Genomic DNA, 27,618 nt, shown 5'->3' with positions numbered 1-27,618 from the left:
GTCAATTTTTGTGTGTCCGTGGGGGTTTGTGAATGACACTTGAGCACCTGGAAACGCACCTCTGCGGGTATCGCACCTCCGAACCATTCCCGGGATTGTCGGTGAGAAGAGGGGGGAATACGTGTCCCCCCTCCACCCATAAAACCCCACTTTCTTCTCAGATGGTGAGGAGAGGGATGCAGCCCACGCCGACCCCTCCCTCGTGGCACACCATGGGGGCCATGAACGTCCAACGGTTGGTCTCCGGGTCGTACATTTCTACCGAGCTGAGGTTGGACTGTCCGTCGTAACCCCCCACGGCGTAGAGACGGCCACAGTTGGCCACCAGGGAGACGCGGCTCCTGCGGGTGTTCATGGGGACGATGAGGTACCACTGGTCGGCCATGGAGCTGTAGACCTCGGCGATGCTGAGGAAGCCGGAGCCGTCGTAACCTCCGCAGACGAACATCTTGCTGCCCAAGGAGGCAGCTCCGTGGCGGCAACGTTTGTTGAGCATGCTGGCCACCGGGTGCCAGGTAGCCGTGTGGTGGTTGTAGTATTCCACCTGCGGTGACAGAGAGCGTGTGGCATCAGTTGACCCTCTCCAGGACCTACCACGTGACACAGATCCACACAAACTCTTCCAACAAGCAATTAAAAATCGTATCTCGTATTGTTATTGAGATTTTTTAACATCCTGGATCCCACCAGCCGTTGCGTTTCATGGAATCACAGAATGGTTTGGGTTGGAAGGGACCTTAAAGATCATCCAGTGCCACCCCCTGCCCTGGGCAGGGACACCTCCCACCAGACCAGGTTGCTCCAAGCCCCCTCCAACCTGGCCTTGAACCCCTCCAGGGATGGGGCAGCCACAGCTTCTCTGGGCAACCTGGGCCAGGCTCTCACCACCCTCACAGTAAAGAAGTTCTGCCCCACATCTCAGCTCAATCTCCCCTCTTTCAGTGTCAAACCCTTCCCCCTCCTCCTATGGCTCCCCTCCCTGATCCAGAGTCCCTCCCCGTCTCTCCTGGAGCCCCTTTAGGGACTGGAAGGGGCTCCGAGGTCTCCCCGGAGCCTTCTCTTCTCCAGGCTCAACCCCCCCAACTCTCTCAGCCTGTCCTCACAGCAGAGGGGCTCCAGCCCTCCCAGCATCTCCGTGGCCTCCTCTGGCCCCACTCCAACAGCTCCATGTCCTTCTGATGTTGGTGGCCCCAGAGCTGGAGGGAGCATCTGGAGGGAGCATCGGGGGGGGACCTCCCCACAGCAGAGGGGCAGAATTGCCCCCCCCCCAATCCCCTGCATGTCCCCTCAGGGGACTCCCCATTCTGACATCTCCTCCCCGTATATTTGTAAAAGGGCCATCTGGCACCTCAGGGGATAGAAAAAAAAAAACCCACCCCAATCAACAACCATTTTTATCCCTTGTGTTTCTAGAGAGACCATTAGACCTTCCGCGAGGGCTCCAGCACCGCTCCAAACTCCTGATGCTCAGGAATGTGCTCGGAGAAGCGGATTTGTAGTTCTTGGCTCCGGGGGTGCTTGAGGCTGGAGACGACAGCCCGCCCCTGAGCTGCTGAGCGAGGCAAAAATCCTTACTGCAGCTCCCAACCAAGCCCTTTATTACAAATTTTGGAGAGGGGTTTCCTCAGCGATAGACCCAGCTCAGACATGCCCCCCCCATATTCTCCCTCCCGAGTCTTTCCTGTTCCCCATCAGGTTTTCTTTTCCTTAGAGAACGGAGGCGCAGAGCGGGTGGGAGAGGCCAAGCGGCCTCGTAGCACCAACTCCCCCTGCTGTGAGACTTGTTTCAGGGATAATCCGACACCGAAGCCGTCAAACCTCTGCTTTCTGGGCCCGTTTGACATCTGGGATACTTCAGAGCTCAATGATAAAAGGATTTTTAAAAGTGAAGGAAGGGGAGGAGACAACAAAATGCGCTTGCTCGGTCCTTTTGGCACTGGGAATGAGGGCAGCGCTTCCAGTCCAGTTCCCAGTAGGCACCTGCTTGGCTTACTTCTTCCTCAGCAAGAAGAAGGGCCCTGGAAATGACAGAATTTGGTGGTGCAAACACTTTGGGCGCAAAGGGAAAGTGCACGGAGCCTTCCCAGTCCTAGCCTGACTTTTCATCTACCTGCAGTAGATGAATATTAGATGTATTAGATGGACATTAAGAAAAATTCCTTCCTGGAAAGGGCTGTGAAGCGTTGGAAGAGGCTGCCCAGGGCAGTGGTGGAGTCACCATCCCTGGAGGGATTGAAAAGCCGGGCAGACGTGGTGCTGAGGGACATGGGTCAGTGGTGGGTTTTATCAGTGTTGGGTTGATGCTTGGACTCGATGATCTGAAAGGTCCCTTCCAACCCAGAGGATTCTCTGATTCTAATTTCTCACAGGAGCCCGCACCCCGCAGACTTACGCTGTTGAAGATCTGCAGGCCGTCGTGGCCTCCCGACACGTAGATCCGGCCCTCAAAGACAGTGACGCCGGCAGCGCTGCGGTTGGAGCTCATGGGGGTCACCACCGTCCACCTTGCCAGGAGAGGGGAGAGGTTAGCAAGGGTCCTACCGGCAGATTATTTCAACTCTATTTATTAGATTTTCCTAGGACTGGCTTCCAGTAACTCTCCTTTCACCAGCTGTTTTGAACCCAGGGGGTGTTCAGCCTGGAGAAGAGAAGACTCCGGGGAGACCTTGGAGCCCCTTCCAGTCCCTAAAGGGGCTCCAGGAAAGCTGGGGAGGGACTCTGGATCAGGGAGGGGAGCCATAGGAGGAGGGGGAAGGGTTTGACACTGAAAGAGGGGAGATTGAACTGAGATTTGGGGAAGAACTTCTTTGCTGTGAGGGTGGTGAGACCCCTGGCCCAGGTTGCCCAGAGAGGTGGGAGATGCCCCATCCCTGGAAACATTCCAGGTCATGTTGGAGGGGGCTTGGAGCAACCTGGTCTGGTAGGAGGTGTCCCTGCCCATGGCAGGGGGTTGGACTGGGTGGTCTTCAAGGTCCCTTCCAACCTAAACCATTCTGTGATTCTATTTTATATAAACCATGGGGTTTTTTCCCCACTTGCATCCAGGTAAACTCTTGGAAGGAGCGATGCTGCTCCACTGTCAAGATATAAAGTGTTTTCCACCTCATTCTCCATGTTCCTTTCACAGCCCCGGCATTGCCATGGCACTAATCTAGAAGCAAAAAATAGGGATAATCCATAGGGCATGACGAGCTCTTACTTGTTTGTCTCTGGCGAATAGGATTCCACAGAGTTGAGGGATGAGTTTCCGTCGTATCCGCCACAGACATAGATCTGGCCATCGAGCACCACCGTTCCCATGGCACTGCGAGGAAGAGGAGGACCCCCATGAGATGGCTGTAGGTGCCACCACCCCATCCATTGCCTTCCTCACCCCACCAAATCTCCTCCTCTTCCTTTGCCTTCACCTCCAGGCTGCTCAACCAGCTCAATCCCACCTGAGCTCTGAGCCTCAAAGTCCACCAAAGGTGCTCGTGGCGTGAGCACACCCCATTTTCCTCATCAAAGGAACTAAATCAAAACACACGGAGAAATTTTGCCCCAGATTATGGGTCAAAATCCCAGCGATTCCACCTTCCTGCTACTGCTGGTGGTGGGAGATAACCCACCGAGGGACATTCCTGCATAGCCTCGTTAAACCAAGGTGCCTGACCCTCTTACTACACCTTGTAAATCACCTATTCCGCTCCCAAAGGCTGTCAAATAGACCAAGAGACACGAATCCCACCTGGAGAATGTGGTCAAAGCTTCTCCTAAAAGCTCGGCAACACAATCCTCAGCGATAAAACCCCAGCACTTCAGCCAGAGCTGAGCAGTTCGTACAAAAATGGACATTTTCCTCCGCCCAAGGACATCCAACGCTCGTTCCGCTTGGCTTCAAGGCGGAACAACCCAACCGTGGGAAGAACAGCTGTGGGAAAAGCTCCCAGGAACCTCATTGCTATGGAAAAACTGAGCTTTTCTGCTACAAATGGGAGCCTTGTGCCCAGGATTCCGTGCGCTCAGCCCTTTGCAGCACGCTCTTCCCGAGCGATCAACATCTCAGACCACAAAAAAAAAAACCAATTACAGTAAAGAAATGCCGCAAAGCTCGTGGAAAAGCGAACAATTTAACAACTCTTAGTGACTGGGAGGCAAAGAAAACCGCAGCAGAAGCCCTGGATGCCAGGAAGACGTTTAAACATGGAAGCAGCTCCCGTGTTGTCGGGGGAAGGACAGGATTAATAGGTGGGTTTTCAAAATAACAGAGGGTAAGATGCCAAACCCAGCCACAAAGCGGTCCTCAGGCTGGTTGGGAATCCTGCAGCTCTGTTCATCAAGCACAAACACCTTCTGCTTAGCTGGAAACTCCTCTCCCTGGACGATAAAAACACTCCTCTGCTTCCCAGCTGTGATTCTCTAATGCTTTCTGGTAGGGAAAGGAGATGCCAGCCCTGGCCAGAAGCAGTAAAGTGGGTTTATTTGACTCCCAGCAGCACAGGAGTTTCCTACCAGGTGCTCACCAGTGCTTTACCTCCCACCCAGTATCACCACGGGCCTCCCACCAACCTCCTTCGGGACTCCAGACCTCACCAGCAGAACCTCATCGCTCTCTTCTAGTTTGATTTCACTCCTCGATGCCACCCAACCTGAGAGATGTCCCTAGTTTAGAGCCCACGTCGCTCAGCTGCTTTTTTAATTACCGAGGTCTTAACGGCTTTCCTTACAAATCAACGCTGTGATGCCGAGCTGCTGGTTTTTCCCCCTCTTCCCAGCAAGCAGTGCCCAGACTCAGCACAACTTTCCTGCCCCAAAGGTGGCCAAAAGCAAATCCCACCTAATTCCATGCTGCTCCCCTCCTCTTTTTCTCATGTTCCTTCCCCAAAACATGAATATTTCCACCACCCAACACCTCCAACCGTCCTACAACCTCATCTTTCCCCCTTGCCTCCCGCTCTCCAAAGGTCTCCTTCCCAGTAAACGAGCTGCACGTACCTTCGTTTGCTGTTCATACTTTCCACTTTGGACCAGGAATCCAGCTCCGGGTTGTAAACCTCCACGGTGCTCAGCCTCAGCTGGCCGTCGTAGCCGCCGATGGCGTAGAGCAGTCCGTTCACCACCGCCACCCCGACTCGGCTGCGGGCCGTCGTCATGGGCTGGCACTTCTCCCAGCGGTTGGCAATGGGGTCAAAGACTTCCACCACGTTCAACGAGTCACCTGCGTAAAAATTCGCTACTCAAATTAAAAGAGGGAGACCCGGTAAAACACTCTTTTAGCCAGCTTGACCCATAGCAAAGAGACGAGAGGGGTAAGTGGGAGCTGCTCCAACCCCGAAGATGGGGCTGATGGCAGGGATTTTGCCTGTTCTTCTCTAGGAAAACCTCTGGGCTCTCAGATGTCCTGCTCTGGGGTCTCACACATCCTAGTCCAGCCACCCTGATCCCACAAAGTCAAGTCAGAAGCATTTCCCAGCTGCATTTCTACTCGCCTACGACGAAAGCCTGCACAGAAAAATTCATATAAACTGTGCTTCGCGACGCTAAAGGATCATAGAGCGTTTCAAAGCTCTCCCACGCTCTGTACCGTGAGACCTGACAAGTCCTCAGCTCTGGAAGTGGGACCTCTTATAGCCTCAAAGGGGCAGCAGAGACCTGCGATGTCACATCTTCCGGTGTCGCTGCTTCCTGGGAACACGGCTTCTCGATGGGAGAAATCAGCCATGTTGTGTGTGAATCAATCATAGAATGGTTTGGGTGGGAAGGGACCTTAAAGATCATCCAGTTCCACCCCCTGCCCTGGGCAGGGACACCTCCCACCAGAGCAGGTTGCTCCAAGCCCCCTCCAACCTGGCCTTGAACCCCTCCAGGGATGGGGCAGCCACAGCTTCGCTGGGCAACCTGGGCCAGGCTCTCACCACCCTCACAGCAAAGAAGTTCTGCCCCACATCTCAGCTCCATCTCCCCTCTTTCAGTGTCAAACCCTTCCCCCTCCTCCTATGGCTCCCCTCCCTGATCCAGAGTCCCTCCCCAGCTTTCCTGGAGCCCCTTGAGGGACTGGAAGGGGCTCCAAGGTCTCCCCGGAGCCTTCTCTTCTCCAGGCTGAACCCCCCCAACTCTCTCAGCCTGTCCTCACAGCAGAGGGGCTCCAGCCCTCCCAGCATCTCCGTGGCCTCCTCTGGCCCCGCTCCAACAGCTCCATGTCCTTCTTGTGCTGAATCTCACAAGGCATTGCCCAGCACGCACTCGCTAATCAGACCCTACATCCCAGGGTAACCAGGTTGGTTGAGGCTCCAGGAGAAAGTTTCATAAGCACTTTCTTTCCTCTTTTTTACACTATGGTTGGGCTTGTGCAAGCGCATCGTGTCTGCTCATGTGATGCCACGACCCCACCAACATCACCTAGATACTCCAAGTTCTGCTTGCTGCTATAGGAAAGGACATCATCCTCAAAATGCTGATTCTTTAAGATATTCATAGAATCACAGAATTGTCTGGGTTGGAAGGGACCTTTCAGATCATTGAGTCCAACCATCAACCCAACACTGATAAAACCCACCACTGACCCATGTCCCTCAGCACCGCATCTGCCCAGCTTTTAAAAACCTCCAGGGATGGTGACTCTACCACTGCCCTGAGCAGCCTCTTCAAACACTTGACAACCCTTTCCATGAAGGAATTTTTCCCAATCTCCATCCTAAACTTCCCCAAGTGCAACTTGAGGCCGTTTCCTCTTGTCCCATCACCTGTTTCTTGGGAGAAGAGACCGACCCCCCCCGGCTACACCCTCCTTTCAGGGAGCTGTAGCGAATTTCTACGAGAAATACTGTCCTAAATAAAGCTGACCCACACAGAATTTCTAGCTGGAAGATGTAAAACTATGGGCAGAGCCACATTGAGCATCTCAGTGGAAGGGTCAAAGCGCTGCACAGAGGAGGAGAAACTGCTCAAGACTTCACACGAGCGAAGTTCACCATCACCTCGTCCTCCCCAGGAAACCGCACCGCATTCCCCCCTGCGAGGGGCGGATATGCAAGGTACCTGCTGAGTTAAGTCCTCCAACAGCGTAAATCAAGCCCGCGATGGACGTACAGCACCGAGGACGTGTCTTGAATGCTGGGAGGTGCGGCCGCCGCTCTGGCATGAGGTGATAATCTTTTGCCTCATCAACTAGATCCCTGAAATCGAAACCAAATAATTAAAGACCTCAGTCAATACGATGCAATCTGAAATTTTCATCTGACTTAAGACAGACATAGAATGGTTTGGGTTGGAAGGGACCTTGAAGACCACCCAGTGCCACCCCCTGCCCTGGGCAGGGACACCTCCCACCAGACCACGTTGCTCCAAGCCCCCTCCAACCTGGCCTTGAACCCCTCCAGGGATGGGGCAGCCACAGCTTCTCTGGGCAACCTGGGCCAGCAACTGATTTTCCCCCTCCTATGGCCAATAACTCTAGAAGGCAACGTGCTGCCAGGTTAAAATTGGGGAATATGCTTTGGTGGTTGGTTTTTTTTGGTTTTTTTTTTTTTTTTTTTTTTTGCTCTTTCAGGCATTCTGTCCACAGAGAGAATTCCAGTCTCCAAAACTGCTAAACCCCCATTTCTGCTCCCTCCACCCCACTGAGGACCACCATCCCCTGGGTGATTTTCTAACCCCACCTCCAAGACTCACCTGCATTTGTGGCAGCAACGGACCAGGTCATCTTGTTGCACGCGGTCAGTGAGAAACTGAGGTCGACAGAGGGGTAGGCGGATTTTGGACAGGAGCTCGGGAAGGAACGACTCTCTCTGGTCTCGGTCATACCGTATCCAGGCTAACGCGGCTTCAAACACCTGCAGAAGAAAGGCATGGAAATTTGGAGGTTTGGGATTGGGTTGTGGTTGTTTGTTTTGTTTTTTTTTTTTTTTTTTCCGCAAGTTCCTACTGCTGCCAGTTGCCCGACGGGAAGGAAACCACATATTGACAATGATCTGATCTCAGGTGACAACTTCATTTCAGGACAGAATGGCGATGCTTTACATTGCACCAGAGGACTCTACTGTTGTGTGGTACCCAGGTGGCTTAGAAGACACACTGAGAGAGTTGGGAGAGTTCAGCCTGGAGAAGAGAAGGCTCCGGGGAGACCTTGGAGCCCCTTCCAGTCCCTAAAGGGGCTCCAGGAAAGCTGGGGAGGGACTCTGGATCAGGGAGGGGAGCCAGAGGAGGAGGGGGAAGGGTTTGACACTGAAAGAGGGGAGATTGAGCTGAGATGTGGGGCAGAACTTCTTTGCTGTGAGGGTGGTGAGAGCCTGGCCCAGGTTGCCCAGAGAAGCTGTGGCTGCCCCATCCCTGGAGGGGTTCAAGGCCAGGTTGGAGGGGGCTTGGAGCAACCTCATCTGGTGGGAGGTGTCCCTGCCCAGGGCAGGGGGTGGCACTGGATGGTCTTTAAGGTCCCTTCCAACCCAAACTATTCTATGATTCTATGCCTTAGCCTGCAATAACACTCCTCTATAGTCCCATGGGACAGTATGTTTAGTATGAACATGTGCAGGGGGATGAGGGGCTGGAATAGAGTTTAATTAGAGGCGGTGGGACAGAATGCAAAACCTTGGTTATGTAGTGTCAAAAATCAGTAAACCGGGGAAAAAAAAAAAAAAAAGATGATGGTGCTGCTCTGTGAAAACCAGAAGATAGTTTTGATGAGAGGGATCCATCTGTTGATTGTGGATAACCCCACGTTAGATGTCTAGAGCTGAGCTGGTCCCTCTAGGCTCCCGTCACAGACACTGGCGAGGAGATCTCTTCAAAGGACAGTTCATCTGCCCTGTGTTGGAGGACTCCAGATTACAAAAGGAGCCTGTTGAAACATCCCTAAGGTCACTCAGCTCTGCTTTCTCTTTTTTTTCTAGGAGCAAGACAGTCGAGAGGAGGCTCTTGATGGCAAATTCAGAGGAATATTCATTATGAGATGCTGCAGCACTCGCAGCAAGTTCTTTACACCTTAAAAGCACTTGAACGCGATCTCTGTGAGGAAGGGCTCCCTCCTCCTGCCCAAACCTTCGGCCTTTCTTCCCCAGGACCAGCACTTATTGACAATAAGGGACACAGCTGAAGGTCCTCAGGAGCCACCAAGGTTCTACCTCTGTCACCGATGAATCAAAACACTTCAAAACACTGTTTTGCAAACTCTAAGGTCTGAGAAACTCTACCAGGCGTTTCTCAGAGTGAGATAATGTTGGCAGCGCAGACAAGAAGTGGGGCTCAGGGAGTCATCACAGCTCTGTTCTACCACCTCTTAGTGTTTCCCGCACTGTGCCAGGACATCTCAGCTTCGTTCGGACCAGGAATAGGGTCATATCCCATTCCAATCCCAAGCAAGCAGAAGCCCCCCAAGGAAAAAATTGCCTCTACCAAGACCTACACGCCAGCTACATACCTGCTCTTCAGACTTCACGTTGAGCTCGTCCCTGGAAACGAGCTCCAGGACGTCTTCGAAAGGCAGTGCCAGGAACTCCTCGGACATGGACACCTCCACGAAGTGCTGGTGAATGAAGCTGTTGGCAGCATCGTAGAGCACCGCGCACATCATAGTCTCTGCAAACTGCCGCACGCCCAGACAGTTCTTGGGGTGAAGTCTGAAAAAAAAAAAACCAAAACAACAAAAAAGGGGTAAAAGGAGAGCAAAAGTCAGTTTAATGGAAGGATAGAAATAATTACAAGGAGGTTGAGTGAAGCAACACAAGTCTCAGAGGATACATGATGCAGTGAAAGCCCCAGCTGTGCCTTCTTCAACAATGGCAGGTTCTAGCTCACTGGGAAACGTATCTACTGAGGGACCTGAAGGCGAATCCACAGCAGAGCCAGAGGATGGAAACCACAAGTTAAAAATCTGCCCTCAGACCTTTTTTTTTTTTTTTTTTTTTTTTAACTCCAGTATCAGACAAAGCTGGATTCAAGCATGTTGCGCCAATGCCAACCATCAGCCCTCCATTTTTCGTCTTCCATCTTTTAAACTACTACAGAACAGCATCTGTTACAGCTTCAGAAAGCCATTTCCTGAGATCTCGGAGGCTTTATCACCAAAGATGCTTTGGCAACTGGAGATTTGACAGTAAGAAGCACTGCTGCAGATCCCAGCCCCTCTGGGATCCCAGCACAGCCAAACAGCCACCGCATAAAGCTGCTTCATGGCATGCAGAAGGTGGAAAAGATGGTATTTATTACAATCATTAAGCTGGAGAAGATGATATTTACTACAATCGTGAGCTCTGCAGAAGCAGGTATGTGTCCTGGACGCTCCCATCCAAACAAGAAGCCCTGCCCAGTACAAGCGTCTCACTGTTCAACAAGAGCCAACAGTTGGGTTGTTTTGTGGCGCTAATCATTAGATATCAAACTAAATATGACGTTTATGGAGAAAATACCTTGGGCTCTGATATGTCTAACGGTCTCCAAAAGCCAGGCCCAGCTGCTGGCTGATGCATGCGAGGATGTGACATCGCTTCTGTCCGTTTTGGGGCAAGAACCCTCAGTTATTGCCCTGAGCTGCACTAAGAGCAAATCCACAGCGCCGATGGCAGGGGACTGTCACACGAGGATGGCTCTCAGGGCTCAGTTACAGTACTACAGACCTGTCTGGCCTAAAAATATCCCAAATCTTAAATAGAATTAAGAATGGGAGCTCATCGCACACGTTCCAGCTCTTCAGGGAGGTCAGAGTCCACCAATTTTCTCATTATTATTAATCAAAAGTGACAGGGACTTAATTTAGGACAGCCAGTTGCTCCTGGTAGGATGTGGAGAACTGCAGAACCTAAACCCGACAAACCAAATCATCTCGCTTAATCTAGATGTAGTACAACTACCTAAACCTGGCAGGGACTGAAAAAAAAATATAAAATTAACTCAATCCAAGTCTTTCCAGCTCGGTGTCATATCCAGTGCCTCAAATAAAATGTTTTTCATTTTGCAGGAAAAACGAATACTGTGTCGTCTTACACAAACTAATTTTAAACAAACTGCAGAAACTCAGGAGGCACAGGGGACTGAAAATTGAGACATCTTCAACACGGAAGAAAAACATCATTTTCTCCCCAAACCCCTGGTTTTAGAATACCTCTATTTAGAAGAAAAATAACTGGCTGAGAAGCTCCATTTATTTGGTAGGTATGCTTAATATCACGCCGCAGGACACACTGAGCAGCTGCAGAGAACTCAAGCCGGGGAAGGGAGGGCGAATTAAACACGTAAGACTCCCAGGCACCATCTAGAGATGTGTGTGGGACGCTTCCAAAGAAGAGCCCAGCTTTCCCGTTTCCAGATCCCGCTGCTGGAACAATCCCGTGGCCAAACACCAGCAAGGGAATTGAAAAAAAACCTGGGATCAATTTAAGGCTCTGCCACAGCTTCCTGTCCAGCTCCTTGGCTAAGCTTCTTTGTTCCTCCCCCTCTTACACAAGCAAGAGGAGAAAGGGTAATTAGCGCCAGGATGGGCTCGTTAGCAGTACAGGCAGTCACACACCTCTGGCTAACACTTAAAAAGGGGGAAATTCACTCCATTTTGCTCTAGGTATTAATTTTCATGGCCGGCTGAGGCCATAACTCGGCTGCAGCATCTCATAAACCAAGTAAGTTATTTTCTAGACAATGAGAAGGGTGACTCTTGGGAGACGTCGAGCTCCTTATCACTCCAGAGACATCCCACTTCCTCCAAAACCAGACAGAGATGAGTAAAACCTCGCTGCTGTCGGGGAGAAGAGAGCACAGCCAAAAAACCAAGCCCCTTACCTCTCTCGGAGGAAAGTGCAACAAGCATCTTTGATGTTCTGCAGCTGAAGGAAACTCGCCCCCATCAGCAGGGACTGGACGTTCTGCTGATCTATGGCCAGGTGACCATTGTAGGCAAAGTTGATCAGAGCCTCAAGCGCACTAAAAAAAGGGGGGAAAAAGGGCAGAAAATCCACTGAATTCAAGCAAGCGTAGGATCCTGCTGACAGAAAACCCTTTTCTAGTGCCGTTCAGATGGAGGAGAGGGTTTTCAAGCCTTGCACACGCAAAAGCGAGGGCCATTTGTGGTCCTCTCCGGATGCCCTCGTGCCTTGGGCCGTTACCTGGGATCCATCCCCTGCATGACAATCTCATCCTGCTTGCACTCCATCATGTCGTTGGTGAACATGGCGTGGAAGTACGGGATAGAAGCCGCCAGCACGATCCGGTGAGCGCTGAATTTATGGTCCCCAACCTAAAAAAAGAGAGAGAGAAAAGGGGAAGGAGGGAAGGTCAGCACCATCCACCGTGAGCCACAGGGTCTAGATGATTCCCTTGGAGCATGGCTCGGCCAGCCCAGCAGGAACCGAGGGCTGGAAGTTGAACAATTTCCATTTGCAAACAGGACAGCAGCCCATCACTTAAATCCAAACTTCTGAATCTAATTTTCCAGCCTCATAAGCCACCAGAAGTGGTCAACTGGGCAAAGATAAAACAGTATTACAGAGTGGGGCATCTCCAGATGGCTGACAGAAAATGCCAAGGCTGGAACGAGGCCCGAGGAGGCCACGGAGATGCTGGGAGGGCTGGAGCCCCTCTGCTGTGAGGACAGGCTGAGAGAGTTGGGGGGGGTTCAGCCTGGAGAAGAGAAGGCTCCGGGGAGAGCTTGGAGCCCCTTCCAGTCCCTCAAGGGGCTCCAGGAAAGCTGGGGAGGGACTCTTGATGAGGGAGGGGAGCCAGAGGAGAAGGGGGAACTGTTTTAAACTGATGAAAGAGGGGAGATTGAGCTGAGATGTGGGGCAGAACTTCTTTGCTGTGAGGGTGGTGAGAGCCTGGCCCAGGTTGCCCAGAGAAGCTGTGGCTGCCCCATCCCTGGAGGGGTTCAAGGCCAGGTTGGAGGGGGCTTGGAGCAACGTGGTCTGGTGGGAGGTGTCCCTGCCCAGGGCAGGGGGTGGCACTGGATGGTCTTTAAGGTCCCTTCCCACCCGAACCATTCTATGAACTACGTATTTACGCAAATCAAGTCAGTATTCAACCGCACACAAAGCTTTCAAAACCAGATCTGCCTCCCTCATCCGCTCAGTGCTGAAAATGCTCCTCCATGGCCCCCCTTCAGATAACACCCCCCCAAGAACTGGCAATCACCGACCCCACATTCCCCGTCTGATCCCGGGACACCCCGAGCGCGGGCTCCAGGCTGCAACGATTCTGCAGAACTGAAAGCTGAGGGACGCGGCCACCCGTTTCTTCTTCCTCTGAACCGGTGACCGACTTAGAGGTTAAATCCCACGCGCTTTTCTTCTCGGGCACCCGTCGGGTACTTATCGCTCGCAGCCTCTCACCTTCACTCCAACCCAGAGGCTCACACACGGGCTCATCTTCTGTAAATCTCTGCAGGTTCACTTTCACCTGCTCACATTTATATCCCCCCGAAAAGCCTTCCTGAGCTACGGAGCGAGGCTCGGAAGCGGCATCTCGCATCCAAATCCACTTCTCACTCCTGCAGACGCTATATAATATTTTATCCTTTTCATTATTACACAGATCTGCTTCTCTCTGTTGATTCAGAGCCTTTTTTCCCCCCCCCCTAATTTCCAGACTAACCGGACTCACACCAGTCTATGCCCATCTCAGCTTGGGCAGAACTGCCCTTTTTCCCAACTTAAACTAGATTTTTCCCATTTGAGCTTCGTTTTGCTGAGAGAAGCCGGCGCAGCGGGTTCTCTGCTCCCCAGGTCATCCAAGAAGCCCTTCTCCGCAAAAAGCTTCACGTCTTGGCAGCTAATTAACGAAAATATTATTTGCATTAGGCTTTTGACAGTTCCCAACAGTTCTTTGCCCTCTCTCCCTCCGGGCCCAGGGCTCTCACACCCAGTAAATTCGACTCGCTGGGAATTTAGGGAGAAAAATTCCTAAGATATTTAAAAAAAAAAAAAAAAAGGAGAAGAACTGGGCACTAGGCAAGATGCACAAGCAAGCCGTGGGATTTTTTTTCCTTTCTTTTTAAACAAAAGCGTACTCAACTGCCACAAATGGTCTTATAAGATGTTGTTTTTTTTGTTTGTTTGTTTTTTTTTTTTTTTTTAATAAAAAACCAGCTTGGGCACCCAGCTGCTGGCCGCGCGTGCCTGCCTGCACGATGACGGGGCCTCAAACACTCCCGTTTAGCTTGTGGGCAGCTGGCAGCGCCGCGTGCCTCGGCTGCGGGGACACGTCTGCTCTGCCCCAGCTCCCCAATTTCAAAATAAAAAAAAAAAAAAAAAAAAAAAAAATCAGGCTGCAAAACATCCAACCAAACAGCTTACAAGACTTTTTCCCAGCCTGGAAATGGCGGGGCCGCTTTTGGAGAGTTTTGTCTCTTGTCCTGGTCGCATTCGACGTGCCTGAACCCTGCCCACCCGCTCTGCCTGGATTAATTACCCCCCACGAACCCCGCTGGCCTGGGTTTTCCAGAGAACCCAACGCCCAGAGCAAAAGCAACAAGTGAAACGGGGAACTCATGGAAAAAAAGAACAAACCCTCTTGTATGGTGACTTGGTAGCTCGAAATAGGCAAAGGTCAGCATCAATCTCTTCTGCAAACCCAAAACCACGTGTAAAACATCCCAGAGGCTCCAAGACTGTGCCTCAAACGCAGTGCTGCTCTGCTCCCTTTCCTGTTAACTCTAATTATATATAAATTATAACTCTAAATAATTTATCTCATGCTTTTCCTGCCTTCCTGTGCCGGCACCGAGAAGGAGATGAGCTCCTGAGACAGCAGAGCAGGAGCCAGACCGTGGTGGGGACAGAGGGAGGAATAAAAGGGCTTCCTTGGTAAACAAGGGCTAAAATGATGTTCCAGGAGAGAGAGGGAGGGAAGGAGGAGAAGAGAATAAGGGAAGGAAAACAAGAGGATGGATGTTTTGTAGCAGCGAGTGGAAGAAGTTAAGATAAAAGCTCTTATAAATACACTGAGGTTAACGAGAAAAGCCCATAAGAGGAAGGAAGTGATTCAAGAACCTGAGAGTGGACAAAAACCTCCCTGTGTCCACGGCTGCGGGGTTTTCGTTCCCGAAATCCGCAGGGCTAAATGCGAAGCGCCAACACCTCGGCTGCTGTTTGTCTCTCCCGTGTGAGCTCCATCCGAGGCGCTGCTCACCAGAGAAGCACGAGAGGTGCAGGATTAAAACAGGGAAATCAGGAGATGTGGGCGCTGAAGCTCTTCAGTTGGGACTTTAGACTGCTGTGAGGACAGGCTGAGAGAGTTGGGGGGGTTCAGCCTGGAGTAGAGAAGGCTCCGGGGAGACCTTGGAGCCCCTTCCAGTCCCTCAAGGGGCTCCAGGAAAGCTGGGGAGGGACTCTGGATCAGGGAGGGGAGCCATAGGAGGAGGGGGAAGGGTTTGACACTGAAAGAGGGGAGATGGAGATGAGATGTGGGGAAGAACTTCTTTGCTGTGAGGGTGGTGAGACCCTGGCCCAGGTTGCCCAGAGAAGCTGTGGCTGCCCCATCCCTGGAGGGGCTCAAGGCCAGGTTGGAGGGGGCTTGGAGCAACCTGGTCTGGTGGGAGGTGTCCCTGCCCAGGGCAGGGGGTGGCACTGGATGGTCTTTAAGGTCCCTTCCCACCCAAACCATTCTATGATTCTATGAAGCCACTCCACCAGCCTGAATAAACAGCTGTGAAGCTAACGAAGGTGGTCTCATTATCATCATACCTTTATGCTGTATCTCTCGTGTATCACACCCAACGCCCGCCGGCCTGGGACATCTCACACAGACCCATCAGAAGCTGCCAGAGGACTCCGGTGTCTCGGTGGCAGGGCCTGTCCCGTCCTTGTCACTTCTCCAGCTCCTCACTGCCACGCACGACGCCAGGTCTTAGCACCACCAGCGTTATTTCGGAGCCGGGACAGACACCGCTGCTGAAGCAAGAGATCTAAGCCCGCAGACAAAGCCAGCGGCACAAGAGAGGTCTGTTCCTTGCTTAAGGGCCGATTAAAAACTCCTGCCTATTTTCTGTTCACGCGAGATAAATTTCTTTAAATTATTTATTTTGGCTGAAAACATTTTCAACTCAAGGGCAGAAGACCGCAGGGCTGGGAGTCACCGACCAGGAGCACCCACTTTCTGCAGGGAAACCCCTTCCCGCCTGTCTTGAATGTCCTAAAAACCCAGGAAAACACCATTTTTGCTTTCAGTATTCCTCTGGCTTGAAACAAGGCGAAAGAACGAGGCCTCATATCTCTAAAATTCTGAAAGACCTTGCGGTGCCTGGAAGGAAGGTTGGTCCAACTGCAATTAAACTTCGGTTTAATATATCCCTTAACAACAAGCGGTGCTTGGCCGAGCGTTCCCATCCAGGCGGCGCAGAGCGAGGTTGAGCGTGCAAGAAAAAACGCAATTCGCCAAAAATCACAGCTATTGAAGTGTCATCTCACCTTTTTAACTATAAAAAAAAGCAGTATTAAAATTGAATAGGGACCTATTAAAATCATACACCTGCTTCAAACTGCTCTGGTTGCAATTAAAGTGAACCTTGTAACTTAAAGCTGACACTAATTTCAAGAGCAAGGTTATATTTAGTCGAAACAAACAAGGCTACAGTGTTAGGCAATGAGAAAAAGCCCTCTGTTTCGGAAAAAACCTGAAAATAACTGTGAAATATCTGGAAATAACAAAGTAACACCAGTCTGGAATTGATTTTTAAAACAGATTTAGCTTTAAAAGGGATCTGTGTGTTTGATAACCATCTACGCCATGGTTAAATGCACCGATTTCAGTCGCTGGGATTTATGCCCCGAGGATTTCCCACCCCTCGAAGAGCTCACCAGCGCTTCCCACTTCCTTTACCAGCCCTGCATTTCTCCATGTGCCACCGAGCTGTCACCCTCTGGGCAGCGGTGAAGGACCGTGGCACCTAGAAAGCCACCAGTAACGTCACCGCCGAACCAGATAAATACTTTCCGCAACCTCCTACCCCTTTTTCTTCCGAGGAATTCAACGCGGTGGCTCCAGATCTCTCACATTTTATGCCACAGATCTCTCACAGCACGAGCCGTTTTATTTTAACCTTGCCTCTCTGATGGATGCGTGTATTAAACTGCATCTCCACCGTCCACCTTTTTCCCTAGGAAAGGCAAAAAGGGATCAAACCAGAACATATACTTTATGCTCCAAGTCCAAACACAAGAGATTTTTAGCGCTGTCCCAGAGTTTTAGCAGAATTGAAGCTTCAGGGACGCATCACCCCGATGTCACCCCACAACCGGCTGCCACCAAACAGCCTCATTATTTATAATATACCCGGTTATTGCAAAAGCCATCATTTATAGTCATTCAGCAAGATTCCCGACGGGTTAATGAGGGCTGTATCATCACGGGGATGAAATTACCTTGTGTCTGGGCAGCACCACCCTTCCGGCTCCCAGCAGCTCCAAGGGACAGGATTGTTCCCCCGCTGACACTCACTCTTCGTTATGGAAAGGGTTTCACTTTGGAAAACGCCCCAATTAACAGATTAATTGCGGTGGGAACGACCCTGCGCAGGCAACGTGTGGGGTGCAGGTGGAGCCACGCAGTTCACAACCGCTTCCCTTGCATTGGTGATAACACTCACCCTTTTTTATTATTTTTTATCCTTTTTTTTATTTTATTTTTTTAAAAACTTGCTCCTGTAATGATAGAGGGTCCTCAGGGAGATTTATAACTTGACATCCTTGGTCTAGCTCTCATTATGTTCATACCATCAACGCTTAATAGCAAATCCTGAAGGAACAACTAAATTTCTTGCTGCAGGCGAAGGACAATACCTGTTTCTCCTGCAGAAGGGAAAAAAATAGTTCCGAGGACGAGCACAGAGCGTGTGTCCCCTCGGTTCATCCTTGTGTCTTCCAATTCAAACTGCTCCCTACCTCCAGGGACAAATGATTTCCCTTTTTTCTGAACAAATAACTATGCTTTCCTACACCCGATGGAATCACCCTACACTCACATAATGCAGAAGTAGGAGGAGTTCATGTACTTAAAATCATTCCACCCCACCAAAGGTTTCCCTTCGCTCCAATTCCATCACAGCCCTGCCCGTTAATTCCAGAAGCACCAGCAGAATATATATATATATAAAAAAAATATAGCAAAAGCTTTGTCAGCTGAGAAAACCCCTGTTTTTGTCCTCACTAAGCGCGGCCGGTGGGGATGGTCCGCTCGGTTCCTGTTTTGATTTTGCAGAGCGGCTCCGAGTTGGCCCTGCAGCCTTGGGAACTGGCCGCCCTCTCCTATTTAAAAGTTGTCTCAAATGAACGATTTTCCTTTTTATTTTATATTTCTATATTGCTCCATCACCCCAGGCATCTCCAGCAGCAGGGTTTTATTCCCTACCTACTGTCAGGGGGCAAAAGGCCGAAAAACCTCCGTAAGTTGTGACGTCCCTCGGTATTTGGCCCTTCTTGCTCTTTTGTCACCACGGGACGTGGGTCTAAACTGGAGTCTCGGTTGGGGATTTCAGTTTTCAGCTCAAGGTGGAAACTCTCGTTTGCAAAAACAGGCTGTTTTGTGGCAATCCCTGCGCCGTTAGAGAAATCAGGCGCTCCTGTCGAGTTAAAGACAAATCGGCGCATTTATCTTCTGCTTTTTGAGGCTGGAGTTCAGGACCGAATCCAGGCACAAATGAAATCACGGCAAACTGAATCATCTCCCCATCGCTAAGGCAGAATTAGCTGTTACTGCTCTGTTTATACAAGCATCAAAAAGAGAAATATCCCAGAAACGGGCAAGCTGACTGGGAAGAAATTCAAGGATAACAATCCTTCGGGCAGGACTTTCATAGCTTGAAAAAAAATACATCTTACCTTTCAGAAGCTTTCCATCTTTATGCAAGAATGTGTTATTTTAAAACGTGTAACTTTAGAGGCCTTTCTTTCAAGGCAAAAAGATAGTGTTGAGCAGAATCAAGAGCAGAACCACTGCTTGCAAAGCATCCTTTCTGACCACAAACATCACAGAATTCCCTTCCGATGTGTTCTCCAAATGAGTAACAAAAGGAAAAAAAAAAAAAAAAAATCCCTTACACTCCCACGGCCACAAAACGTTAACAAGTTCCAGGGTGCAGTGAAGCTTTTTCCATAGAAAAAATGGTGTAGGTGTAACAAAGGCATCTATTGTTTTCAGGACGTGGTTACGCTGCGGAGCTGAGAAGTCTCTCAAATTCTCTGCTGCAAAGATCTTCTCCAAAAAATATATCTTTCTCGACATTCAAGCCACAGAGAGGCCAGAGCAGAAATTTGCTGGGCAGAAGATAACGGAAGAGTCAAATTTAAGAGATCAGGGATCAAAATTCATAATTCAGATAAATACCCTTCCTCTCCATCCACACCTTCCCACCCAAGCAGTAGCTGGATGACACGTGGAAGAGTTTTGATCCAACTTGGCATGTGCAAAAACAAGAGACTGAGCCAATTAAGTCACACATCCTTCTGCTCTAGACTAATTAAGAGTCCTGCTGACATAATGGCAACTAATTATTTTGAACCAGAAAAGACATTCCTTTTGCATGGACAACACAAACACACGCTCCCAGATAATTCACTTCTAGTTCTGAGGAGCTTTGCTGGATCCTGGTCTCTCCATTTCCTGTGGGGACAAGGGCATGGAACACATCCCAAGGGATCACCTCCAACTCTGCTATCCTTCTCCAAGAAGCTCCGTGGAGAAGGACCTGGGAGTCCTGGTGGACAACAAGTTACCCATGAGCCAGCAATGTGCCCTGGTGGCCAAGAAGGCCAATGGTCTCCTGGGGGGCATCAAGAAGAACATGGCCAGCAGGTGGAGGGAGGTCATCCTGCCCCTCTGCTCTGCTCTGGGGAGGCCACAGCTGGAGCACTGGGACCAGTTCTGGGCCACCCAGTTTAAGAAGGACAGGGAACTGCAGGAGAGTGTCCAGTGGAGGCTACAAAGATGATGAGGGACTGGAGCATCTCTCTGATGAGGAAAGGCTGAGGGACCTTGGGCTGTTCAGCCTGGAGAAGAGCAGACCAAGAGGGGATCTCATCAATATCTAAAGGGTGGGTGTCAAGAGGATGGGGCCAGACTCTTCTCAGTGGTGCCCTATGACAGGACAAGGGGCAACGGGCACAAACTTGAACATAGGAAGTTCCATCTAGACATGAGGAGGAACTTCTTTCCTGTGAGGGTGGCAGAGCCCTGGAACAGGCTGCCCAGAGAGAGGGTGGAGCCTCTGGAGACTTTCAAACCCTGCCTGGACACATTCCTGTCTAACCTGCTCTGGGTGACCCTGTACCTTGGGGGTTGGACTGGATGATCTCCAGAGGTCCCTTCCAACCCTGACCGTTCTGTGATTCACACTCCTGAAGGACCAGCAAAACCGACGTTGAGGGTAACTCAGCAGTTGAGGAACCCTCCCAGCCCTCCCTGCCAGGTTCCCTCAACGTCTTCACAACAGAAGCCCCAAATCCCTCCCATACTCCAACAACCCCTACAGCAACACAGAGAACATCCAGCCTCTGCCCTCCACTCATCCCACAGCATCCTCATCCTCAATGGGCAAGAAGACCCTGCCAGACACCCGATTAAATACCCAGATCACTGAAGCCCTAAATGATGAGGATGAGTTTTAAGGAAAGCAAATAAAAACCAGAGGAAATGGGTTTGGAACTTAGACAGCGAAGCCTTTTTGCCTCGCTCAAAGCAGCCAAGGAAAAAGCTTCGCGCAGAAATGGGTGGTTTCTGCTTAATGCTTCAGGTTTAACGTCTTCGTAAAGCCCTAAAAATACTCTGTCTTTTTATAAACGTGGAAGAGCATTTACGCTAGTTGAGACCTCAGGTGAAAAAACAAGTCCCATCGTAATCCAGTGTAGCTCGTTAGCGCTGTATGATAAGATTTAAATAAGATCCTTAACCTAAAGGTCTCAAGTGCACAACAGATTATCCGGTTTTTCAATCGACGGGCTCCTCCAATAAAAAGATATTTCCCTCTCCCATCCAAGCTCGTTTTCCTTAAGGATCTCAGAAACGTGCTCAAGCTTCCGCGGAGCAGCCAGACCCAGGTTTTTTTTTTTTCCAGGACCCTGTTGAAATGACGCAGGCAGCCTTAAGCCGTCTGGAATTCCACTTATCTGCCAGGGGCGCGGGACAAAGGGAGGCTTCCTCCACCTCTGCGTCTGCTTGGCAGGCGGCGGCTCTCTCTTTTGGGTGCATCTGCTCCGGTTTGGAGGGTTTCGAGTTAACAGTCTGCTTTGGAAAAACTCCGATTAGAAAGGGAGAAAAGCCACCAGGGCTGTCACCTATCAGTCCGACTCGCGTTGTATGTGAAATAAATAATATCACCTCTCCACAGCTTGGAATTATTTTAACTCCCCAGGCTCGCATTAGTTTTTAAAGAGACACTTCTAGTTAATCTTGGAATTAGTCAAGGAAATATGGCATTCGAGCGATTCCAAAACAACCGAGAGGAGCTCGCATTAACGTTGCTTTTTGAGGATTCAGACAGGTACAAACCTTCTCTCTTTTGCCAAAGGTTCATCCAAAAATCGCGGGAGGTGCCAGCCCGCCCCTCGGTTCTCCTCTGGTTCTGAGGGTGGCGAGCAGGAGCTATAAAGACATTCCTCCCCCCCCCGTCCCCAATTTATCAATGAAGAAACATGAGGAATATTGTTTCCCTGTTTTATGGCGTGGTGCAGTTCACAGGCTTCCAGCAAGATGCTGATGTGTCCCCCGAGAACACTTGTACCTTGGCCTGAAGCAGAGACGCAAACTCCAGAAAACAAAGCTGCCCAAGCAGCTCTCATCTCCAGAGGATATTTGTCTTCCAAAGAAAAAAAAAAACCAAAAAACAAACAAACAAAAAAAACACCCAAAAAACCACAATGCTCAGGAAGAATACAAATACCGAGTGGCTTCATTTCTGCAATTAAAAAGCACATCAGGATCTTCGTATCAGGGAATAACACCCCCAAATACCCGCACGCGTCAGCAAACTGAAATTCTTTGGGCTTTTGCGGCATTTGAGAGCTCTAAAATGCTTTGAGAACGCAAACACGTAGAAAAGAGACTGCAAATTCACTGTAAAATAAGTGGGAAGGGTTTTGCTGGGCTGTTGTGTACAGGAAACCGAAGCAATGAGGGCCCAAACCTTTAATGCAGAGCTTTTCTCGCCCCGTGAGCTTATTAAGAAGCTAATGAATTTCTACCAATAAGGTAAAATCAACAGCAGAGCCGATAGCAGGAATAACTAAAGATTCCTAACTCATGTTTAGGCAGAAAGAGATGCTAAGGGTGAAATGCTCCGGGGAAAAAAAGAGCTCCAGCAAGGCAGAAAACAACCCAAAAGTCTTCTGACATGAAGAAAGCCTGAAAGAAAACGCTTTATATCCAGTTTCTGGCAAAAAAAACCCCCAAAAAACGCAAGTGGATGCAGAAATCAAACCTCACTGATTTCATCCCAAAAACGCGGTCGGTAACAGTGACAACATCGTAGGTGGCACCCAGAGGGGATGTCACAACGGCAGGTTCTGCTCCACGGCCAGGGATGCCAATTTGAACCTTAAATAATTTGAATCTATCCCTACCACCTGTATAGACTTTGCCACTCCCGGCCCATTTCAAGCCTGAAAAACGCAGACAATTCGAACTCCAGTCTGTCACTGGAAGCCCCAGTTTGGCCCCCGAGGGAGGGTAAGGGGAGGCACACGGAGAACGGCCGCGTCTCTGCTGGTTTTGCTGGAGATTCCCTCTCAGACCTCAAAGCGGAGAGTCCAAACCTGAAAACTAAATTTGAAGTGAGTCCACCAAGGCTTCAAACCACTCGATGCGTCCATGTCTGTAGCTAAAAGCCTCAAAACCCACCAAACTCAAAGAAAAATAAAGAAGTTTCCCTTCTGCACGCTTGGTGATTGCTCCAGGCTTGGCTTTTCCCCCATCACAGACCATCACCACCAGTACCGGATGAGGAGAGAGACACAAGTTTCACCTGGAGGATTTTTCCATCCTATTACCCTTTGTCAAGTTAAAAAAAAAACAAACAAAAAACCAAAACCAATCGTTTCCCAGTTTAACCAGACAAGGCCACGCTGAGACACAACCCAGCGATGCTGAGAGGAGGGAGCAAGCAGCAGAAATTTGCCTTCAGTAGCAGAAATTTGGCTTTAGTAAGCAGAAATTCCTACTTTCACCCAAGGAAAATGAATTAACCACAGAATAAGGTGCGTCTCCTCCTTTCCCTCCTCCCTCCGTTTTACTCGCATTTGTTTCTACCAAACCATCCTAAAATTACTCTTTAAATAAACCCTTCAGCCAGTCGCCAAAGGGAGATCGAAGGGACAGACGCCTGCCATGGAACATCTTCAAGAGGGGCTCTGACCCGCAGCTCTTTAAGAGACAGGAATAGAAAAGGACTTCTCAAATCCGTAGCCATCCGCACGGGAAAGGAGCTTTGGCTCTCGATGGACGCTTCCTAAGCCGCTGGAAAGACGCCGCAGCTCGCTTCCCGCCCCGTGAAACTTGGTTTTCACATGGGCGATGATGAGAAGAAAGGACAGATTTTTTTTTTTTTTTTTTTTTCCCTAAGCTGGGTTGGAAGAACCGGAGCTCGGAGGGAGCCGGTTAAATCTCTGCTTTGGGCTTTTAATCGCGTCTAAACCCAGCTGCCGAGGCAGCTCCGGCTCCCGCGGAGCCAGATGGGTTCTGAGGGAGGAGAACAAATCCTGCCCCTCCTATTTACTGAATGAACGCTCCCCTGGCTTTACGAGGGGAATAATTAAAACAAACAAAGGAGAGTACCGATGGCTTCCTAACAATTTTTAGGCCTGTTTGTAGAGCAAACACTACTGCAGGCCGGGAATATCATTTCCAGCCATTGACCCCACCATTGATAGCGCAAAAGAAGTCGCTAAAAACCTGAATCCTGCTGCAATAATATGGCTTGTCCCCATTTCAGCTCCAAGCCTGAACGCTGGTCACATCAGGAAGAATCCAAATTTTGGCTCAAAGCGGTATTTGGCAGCTTTTATTTCTTTATAGAGGCAACATCCTGAAAGTAGAAAGTGTGAAAAACCAGCTCCAGTGGGGCAGCAGGCATCAGGACCCACCACGGTCTCCTTCGGGTATTGACTTGAAATGCTTCTCCGTGCTTTTCCTACCTTCATTTTGGGTGAGAAGTATTCAAAATCCATCCCTGCCGGATTTGGCAGGCTCCTTTGGCATCGTGCTGGATGTACAGCTTCACCCAAGGCAGGCGGAAAGCGTTCCTGGAGCAAGGTCAGGGGAAGAGCAGGTTTTGCGTCAGCCGCTTTCGAGGTGGCAAATGGATTCCAAGCCACCTCCGAAGCCCAGCGAAGAAAAATGACTTTTTTTTTTTTTTTATTATTATTATTATTATTATTTTTAAACATTCAGGGCTTTGAGAAGACACCCTGTACCGAACAACGGGGAGGAAAAGCTTGGCTGGCATTCAGCAGGCAGCATTAATTCAATCGCCACGGGACACGCAGGCCCTGAGAAATCTGCCGTCAAGAGGGAGAAGCGGCGAAGAGGTGGGTTATTTTGACACCGTGACTCAACCCACCGAGAGGAATCCATCCAGCGAAGGGCTTGGGATTCTGAGGCTGCGTGTGCAGGAGGAAAAGGCAGGGAAACACACTGTCAACCCTCCGCCAAAGGCATCAGTCGTGGCCAGGATCTCTCTTGAATATAATAGAGAATTAGCCAGGTAGAGGAAAGAGTTAAAGACTCATTTTAAGAACGACTGGGACACCTTTCTTCACAGATATTAAACTTTTTCTAGGGATGAAAGGCTCTGCACCCTCCCCAGGTAGCAACAGACCCTGGAACAAAATATAATAAAAGGAAAAAAAAAAAAAATAAAAAAATGGGGGTGGGGGGGCCAACACGGTGCCCTCACCCACAAAATCTGCCCAGCCCCATCAGGGTGGCTCATTCCAACAGCTCCTTCAGCCCTTTAGGTTTCCTCACTCTGCCACAGAACGTACATAAAGTGAGATAAGCAAAATTTAAAAAAACCAACCAAACAAACCACTTCGGTATGGTAAATCTATGGGCAAACCAATTCAAAAGCCCTTTGCAGAACAATGGTCAGGCGTTTATTTCAGATAAGGCGGGGGTCATATAACCCCTCACTATTGTCTTCCCTCTGGACCACGTAGAGCAGCCCAAGCCCAGAGAGAGGACGCAATCGCCTGCTCACTGCCGTGATCCCACGGACCCAGGAGCAGAGAGTCTCCTTCTGCAACACGAAGCCACCTCGGACACACCAATGCACAGTTTAAATCGAATAAAATGCCAGTTTTGTCACAGAAATCCCCCAGGTTACCTAGTGGCCTTCTATGCTGGAGTGACTGCACCGGTGGACAAGGGAAGAACTATGGATCTCATCTACCTGGACTTCTCTAAGGCCTTTGACATGGTCCCCCACAACATCCTCTAAATGGGAAAGGTATGGATATGATGGGTGGACTGTTGGGTGGATGATGAATTGGTTGGATGGTCACACCCAGAGGGGAAGTGTCAACGGCTCAAAGTCCAGATGGAGATCAGTGACAAGTGGTGTCCCTCAGGGGTCCATATTGGGATCAGTAAAGTTCAATATCTTCATCAACGACATGGACCTGTTGGAGCGGGGCCAGAGGAGGCCACAGAGATGCTGGGAGGGCTGGAGCCCCTCTGCTGTGAGGACAGGCTGAGAGAGTTGGGGGGGTTCAGCCTGGAGAAGAAAAGGCTCCAGGGAGACCTTGGAGCCCCTTCCAGTCCCTCAAGGGGCTCCAGGAAAGCTGGGGAGGGACTCTGGATCAGGGAGGGGAGCCATAGGAGGAGGGGGAAGGGTTTGACACTGAAAGAGGGGAGATTGAGCTGAGATGTGGGGAAGAACTTCTTTGCTGTGAGGGTGGTGAGAGCCTGGCCCAGGTTGCCCAGAGAAGCTGTGGCTGCCCCATCCCTGGAGGGGTTCAAGGCCAGGTTGGAGGGGGCTTGGAGCAACCTGTTCTGGTGGGAGGTGTCCCTGCCCAGGGCAGGGGGTGGCACTGGATGGTCTTTAAGGTCCCTTCCAACCCAAACCATTCTATGAGTCTATGTTACGGCACAGACTATCACAAATACCTCATCTTAGAAGCTAACAACCTCTGCCAAGGAGGGTCAGCACGGAGACGTGCTCTTCACAATGAACATTTCAGCCTGTGCCACAGTCCCTCTTTGCAGGAGGCTGTAGCTGACGGATGGGGACATAGAATCCCTACGTAGCCCAGGGGTCCACCCCAATGACGCATCCTGCGGTCCCCACGACTGGCACAACCCTCACCAGCTCCTTCTTCGGCAACGGGAGGTAGGTGAAAAGTTTCAGCATGAGTAGGCTGGGAAACACCTTCACGTTTAATTAAACTTCAGAGTTAATTCTGGAATGACTCAACCAATCCCAGGAGGTGCATGTCGCACCCACCCCACAACAAACTCCTCTGAAGGCCTCCATGAAGGACTCCAGCATCTCCTGCCCGGCGGTGGCCGCTCTCAAAGCCCTTAAAGCCCACCCCTACAGAGCCAGGCACACAATCCTGAGGGCTTCCCAAGGTTATAGATTATTTCTTTGATGTAAGAAAGTGGATATTCTCAAAAGATAAAGGTTTTGCAGGGAACAGGACTCTTCTCACACGGGTTGGAGCGGAGGTTGGTCCATAGACACGTACCATGACTTCCCAGATGACTCCTCAGTGCTGGGACCACCACCGAAACGTGGCAGGGGGGCCCCATTTCCTCCCCAGAAAAAGACATTTTATTGAATCACTCCGCCTGGCTGCTGGAAAAACCACGATGGTCCCAAGGGAAACGGAGGCTCCACCTCCCAGCCCATTCCCGGGGGTGAGGGGTGGCATCAGGGAGGGGGTGTCACTGGCCCATCCCAGCACCCACCCTGGGCTGGAGGTGCTCAGCACCCCCTCACCCAAAAAGGGTCCTCACAGAGATCCCCTCACCACCGTCTGGGGAGGACCAGCACCCCCTGATACCCACCAAGAGGGCTGGGGAAAGGGGGGGATGTCTCAGCATCGACCTGCTCTGCAGCCAAAAGCCGTAGGAAGGGGGGCCCCTCGGCTCCCCCCTTCTCCCCCACCAAAGGGGCCGGGGGGGCCTCGGCTCCCCCCTTCTCCCCCACCAAAGGGGCCGGGGGGGCCTCGGCTCCCCCCTTCTCCCCCACCAAAGGGGCCGGGGGGACACGCGGCTCCCCCCTCCTCCCTCACCAGAGGGGCTGCGGGGGGGGCCCTCGGCTTCCCCCTCCTCCCTCACCAGAGGGACCGGGGGGACACTCGGCTCCCCCCTTCTCCCTACCAAATGGACCCTCAGCCTTCTCCCCCCACCAAAGCCACCCGAGGGGACCCCAGCCGCTTCCTTCTCCCCAGAAAAGGGACCGGGGGGGTCCCTCACTCCCTCATCCCCCCTCAGGGACCGGGGTTCCCCAGACCCCCCGGGGCGCCGGGCCGCTACCTTGAGAGTCACATCGCAGAGCTTGCCCTGCCGCCGTATCTCGCCCATCACGCCGTAACCGCGGCTGGGCAAATCGCCCACCGAGAAATGCACCAGGTCCTCGGGGTCCAGCTCTGGCTCGACCGCGGCGGCCGCCGCCTCCAGCATCTTCCCCGCCGCTCCCCGCCTCGCTTCGCCTCCCCCGCGCCTTGTCCCCGC

General features: G+C 51.0%; 1 protein-coding gene across 1 annotated transcript; it reads right to left on the bottom strand.

Moving 5' to 3' along the window:
- On the bottom strand, nucleotides 1-27,618 carry KLHL18 (kelch like family member 18). Its single transcript, XM_074157468.1, has 10 exons — nucleotides 27,421-27,618; nucleotides 12,069-12,199; nucleotides 11,746-11,886; nucleotides 9,395-9,593; nucleotides 7,651-7,811; nucleotides 7,018-7,154; nucleotides 4,975-5,197; nucleotides 3,200-3,304; nucleotides 2,393-2,504; nucleotides 1-544 (listed from the first exon to the last, which is right to left on the bottom strand). The coding sequence occupies exons 1-10, from the start codon at nucleotides 27,565-27,567 to the stop codon at nucleotides 158-160; spliced, it is 1,743 nt and encodes a 580-aa protein (XP_074013569.1). The 5' UTR covers nucleotides 27,568-27,618; the 3' UTR covers nucleotides 1-157.

This window comes from Numenius arquata, chromosome 12 (genome assembly GCF_964106895.1).
Source record: "Numenius arquata chromosome 12, bNumArq3.hap1.1, whole genome shotgun sequence".
Taxonomy (NCBI): domain Eukaryota; kingdom Metazoa; phylum Chordata; class Aves; order Charadriiformes; family Scolopacidae; genus Numenius; species Numenius arquata.
The sequence above is the reverse complement of the archived record's forward strand: the minus strand, read 5'-3'. Positions and strand labels throughout refer to the sequence as shown.

Coding starts and splice junctions, on each gene's coding strand:
- KLHL18 (XM_074157468.1), bottom strand. CDS start 27,567: ATGCTGGAGGCGGCGGCCGCCGCGGTCGAGCCAGAGCTGGACCCCGAG. Junction 5,198..7,017: donor TGGAGGACTTAACTCAGCAG/GTACCTTGCATA, acceptor ATTTTTACGCAG/GTGACTCGTTGAACGTGGTG. Junction 545..2,392: donor GCCTGCAGATCTTCAACAGC/GTAAGTCTGCGG, acceptor CTGTCACCGCAG/GTGGAATACTACAACCACCA.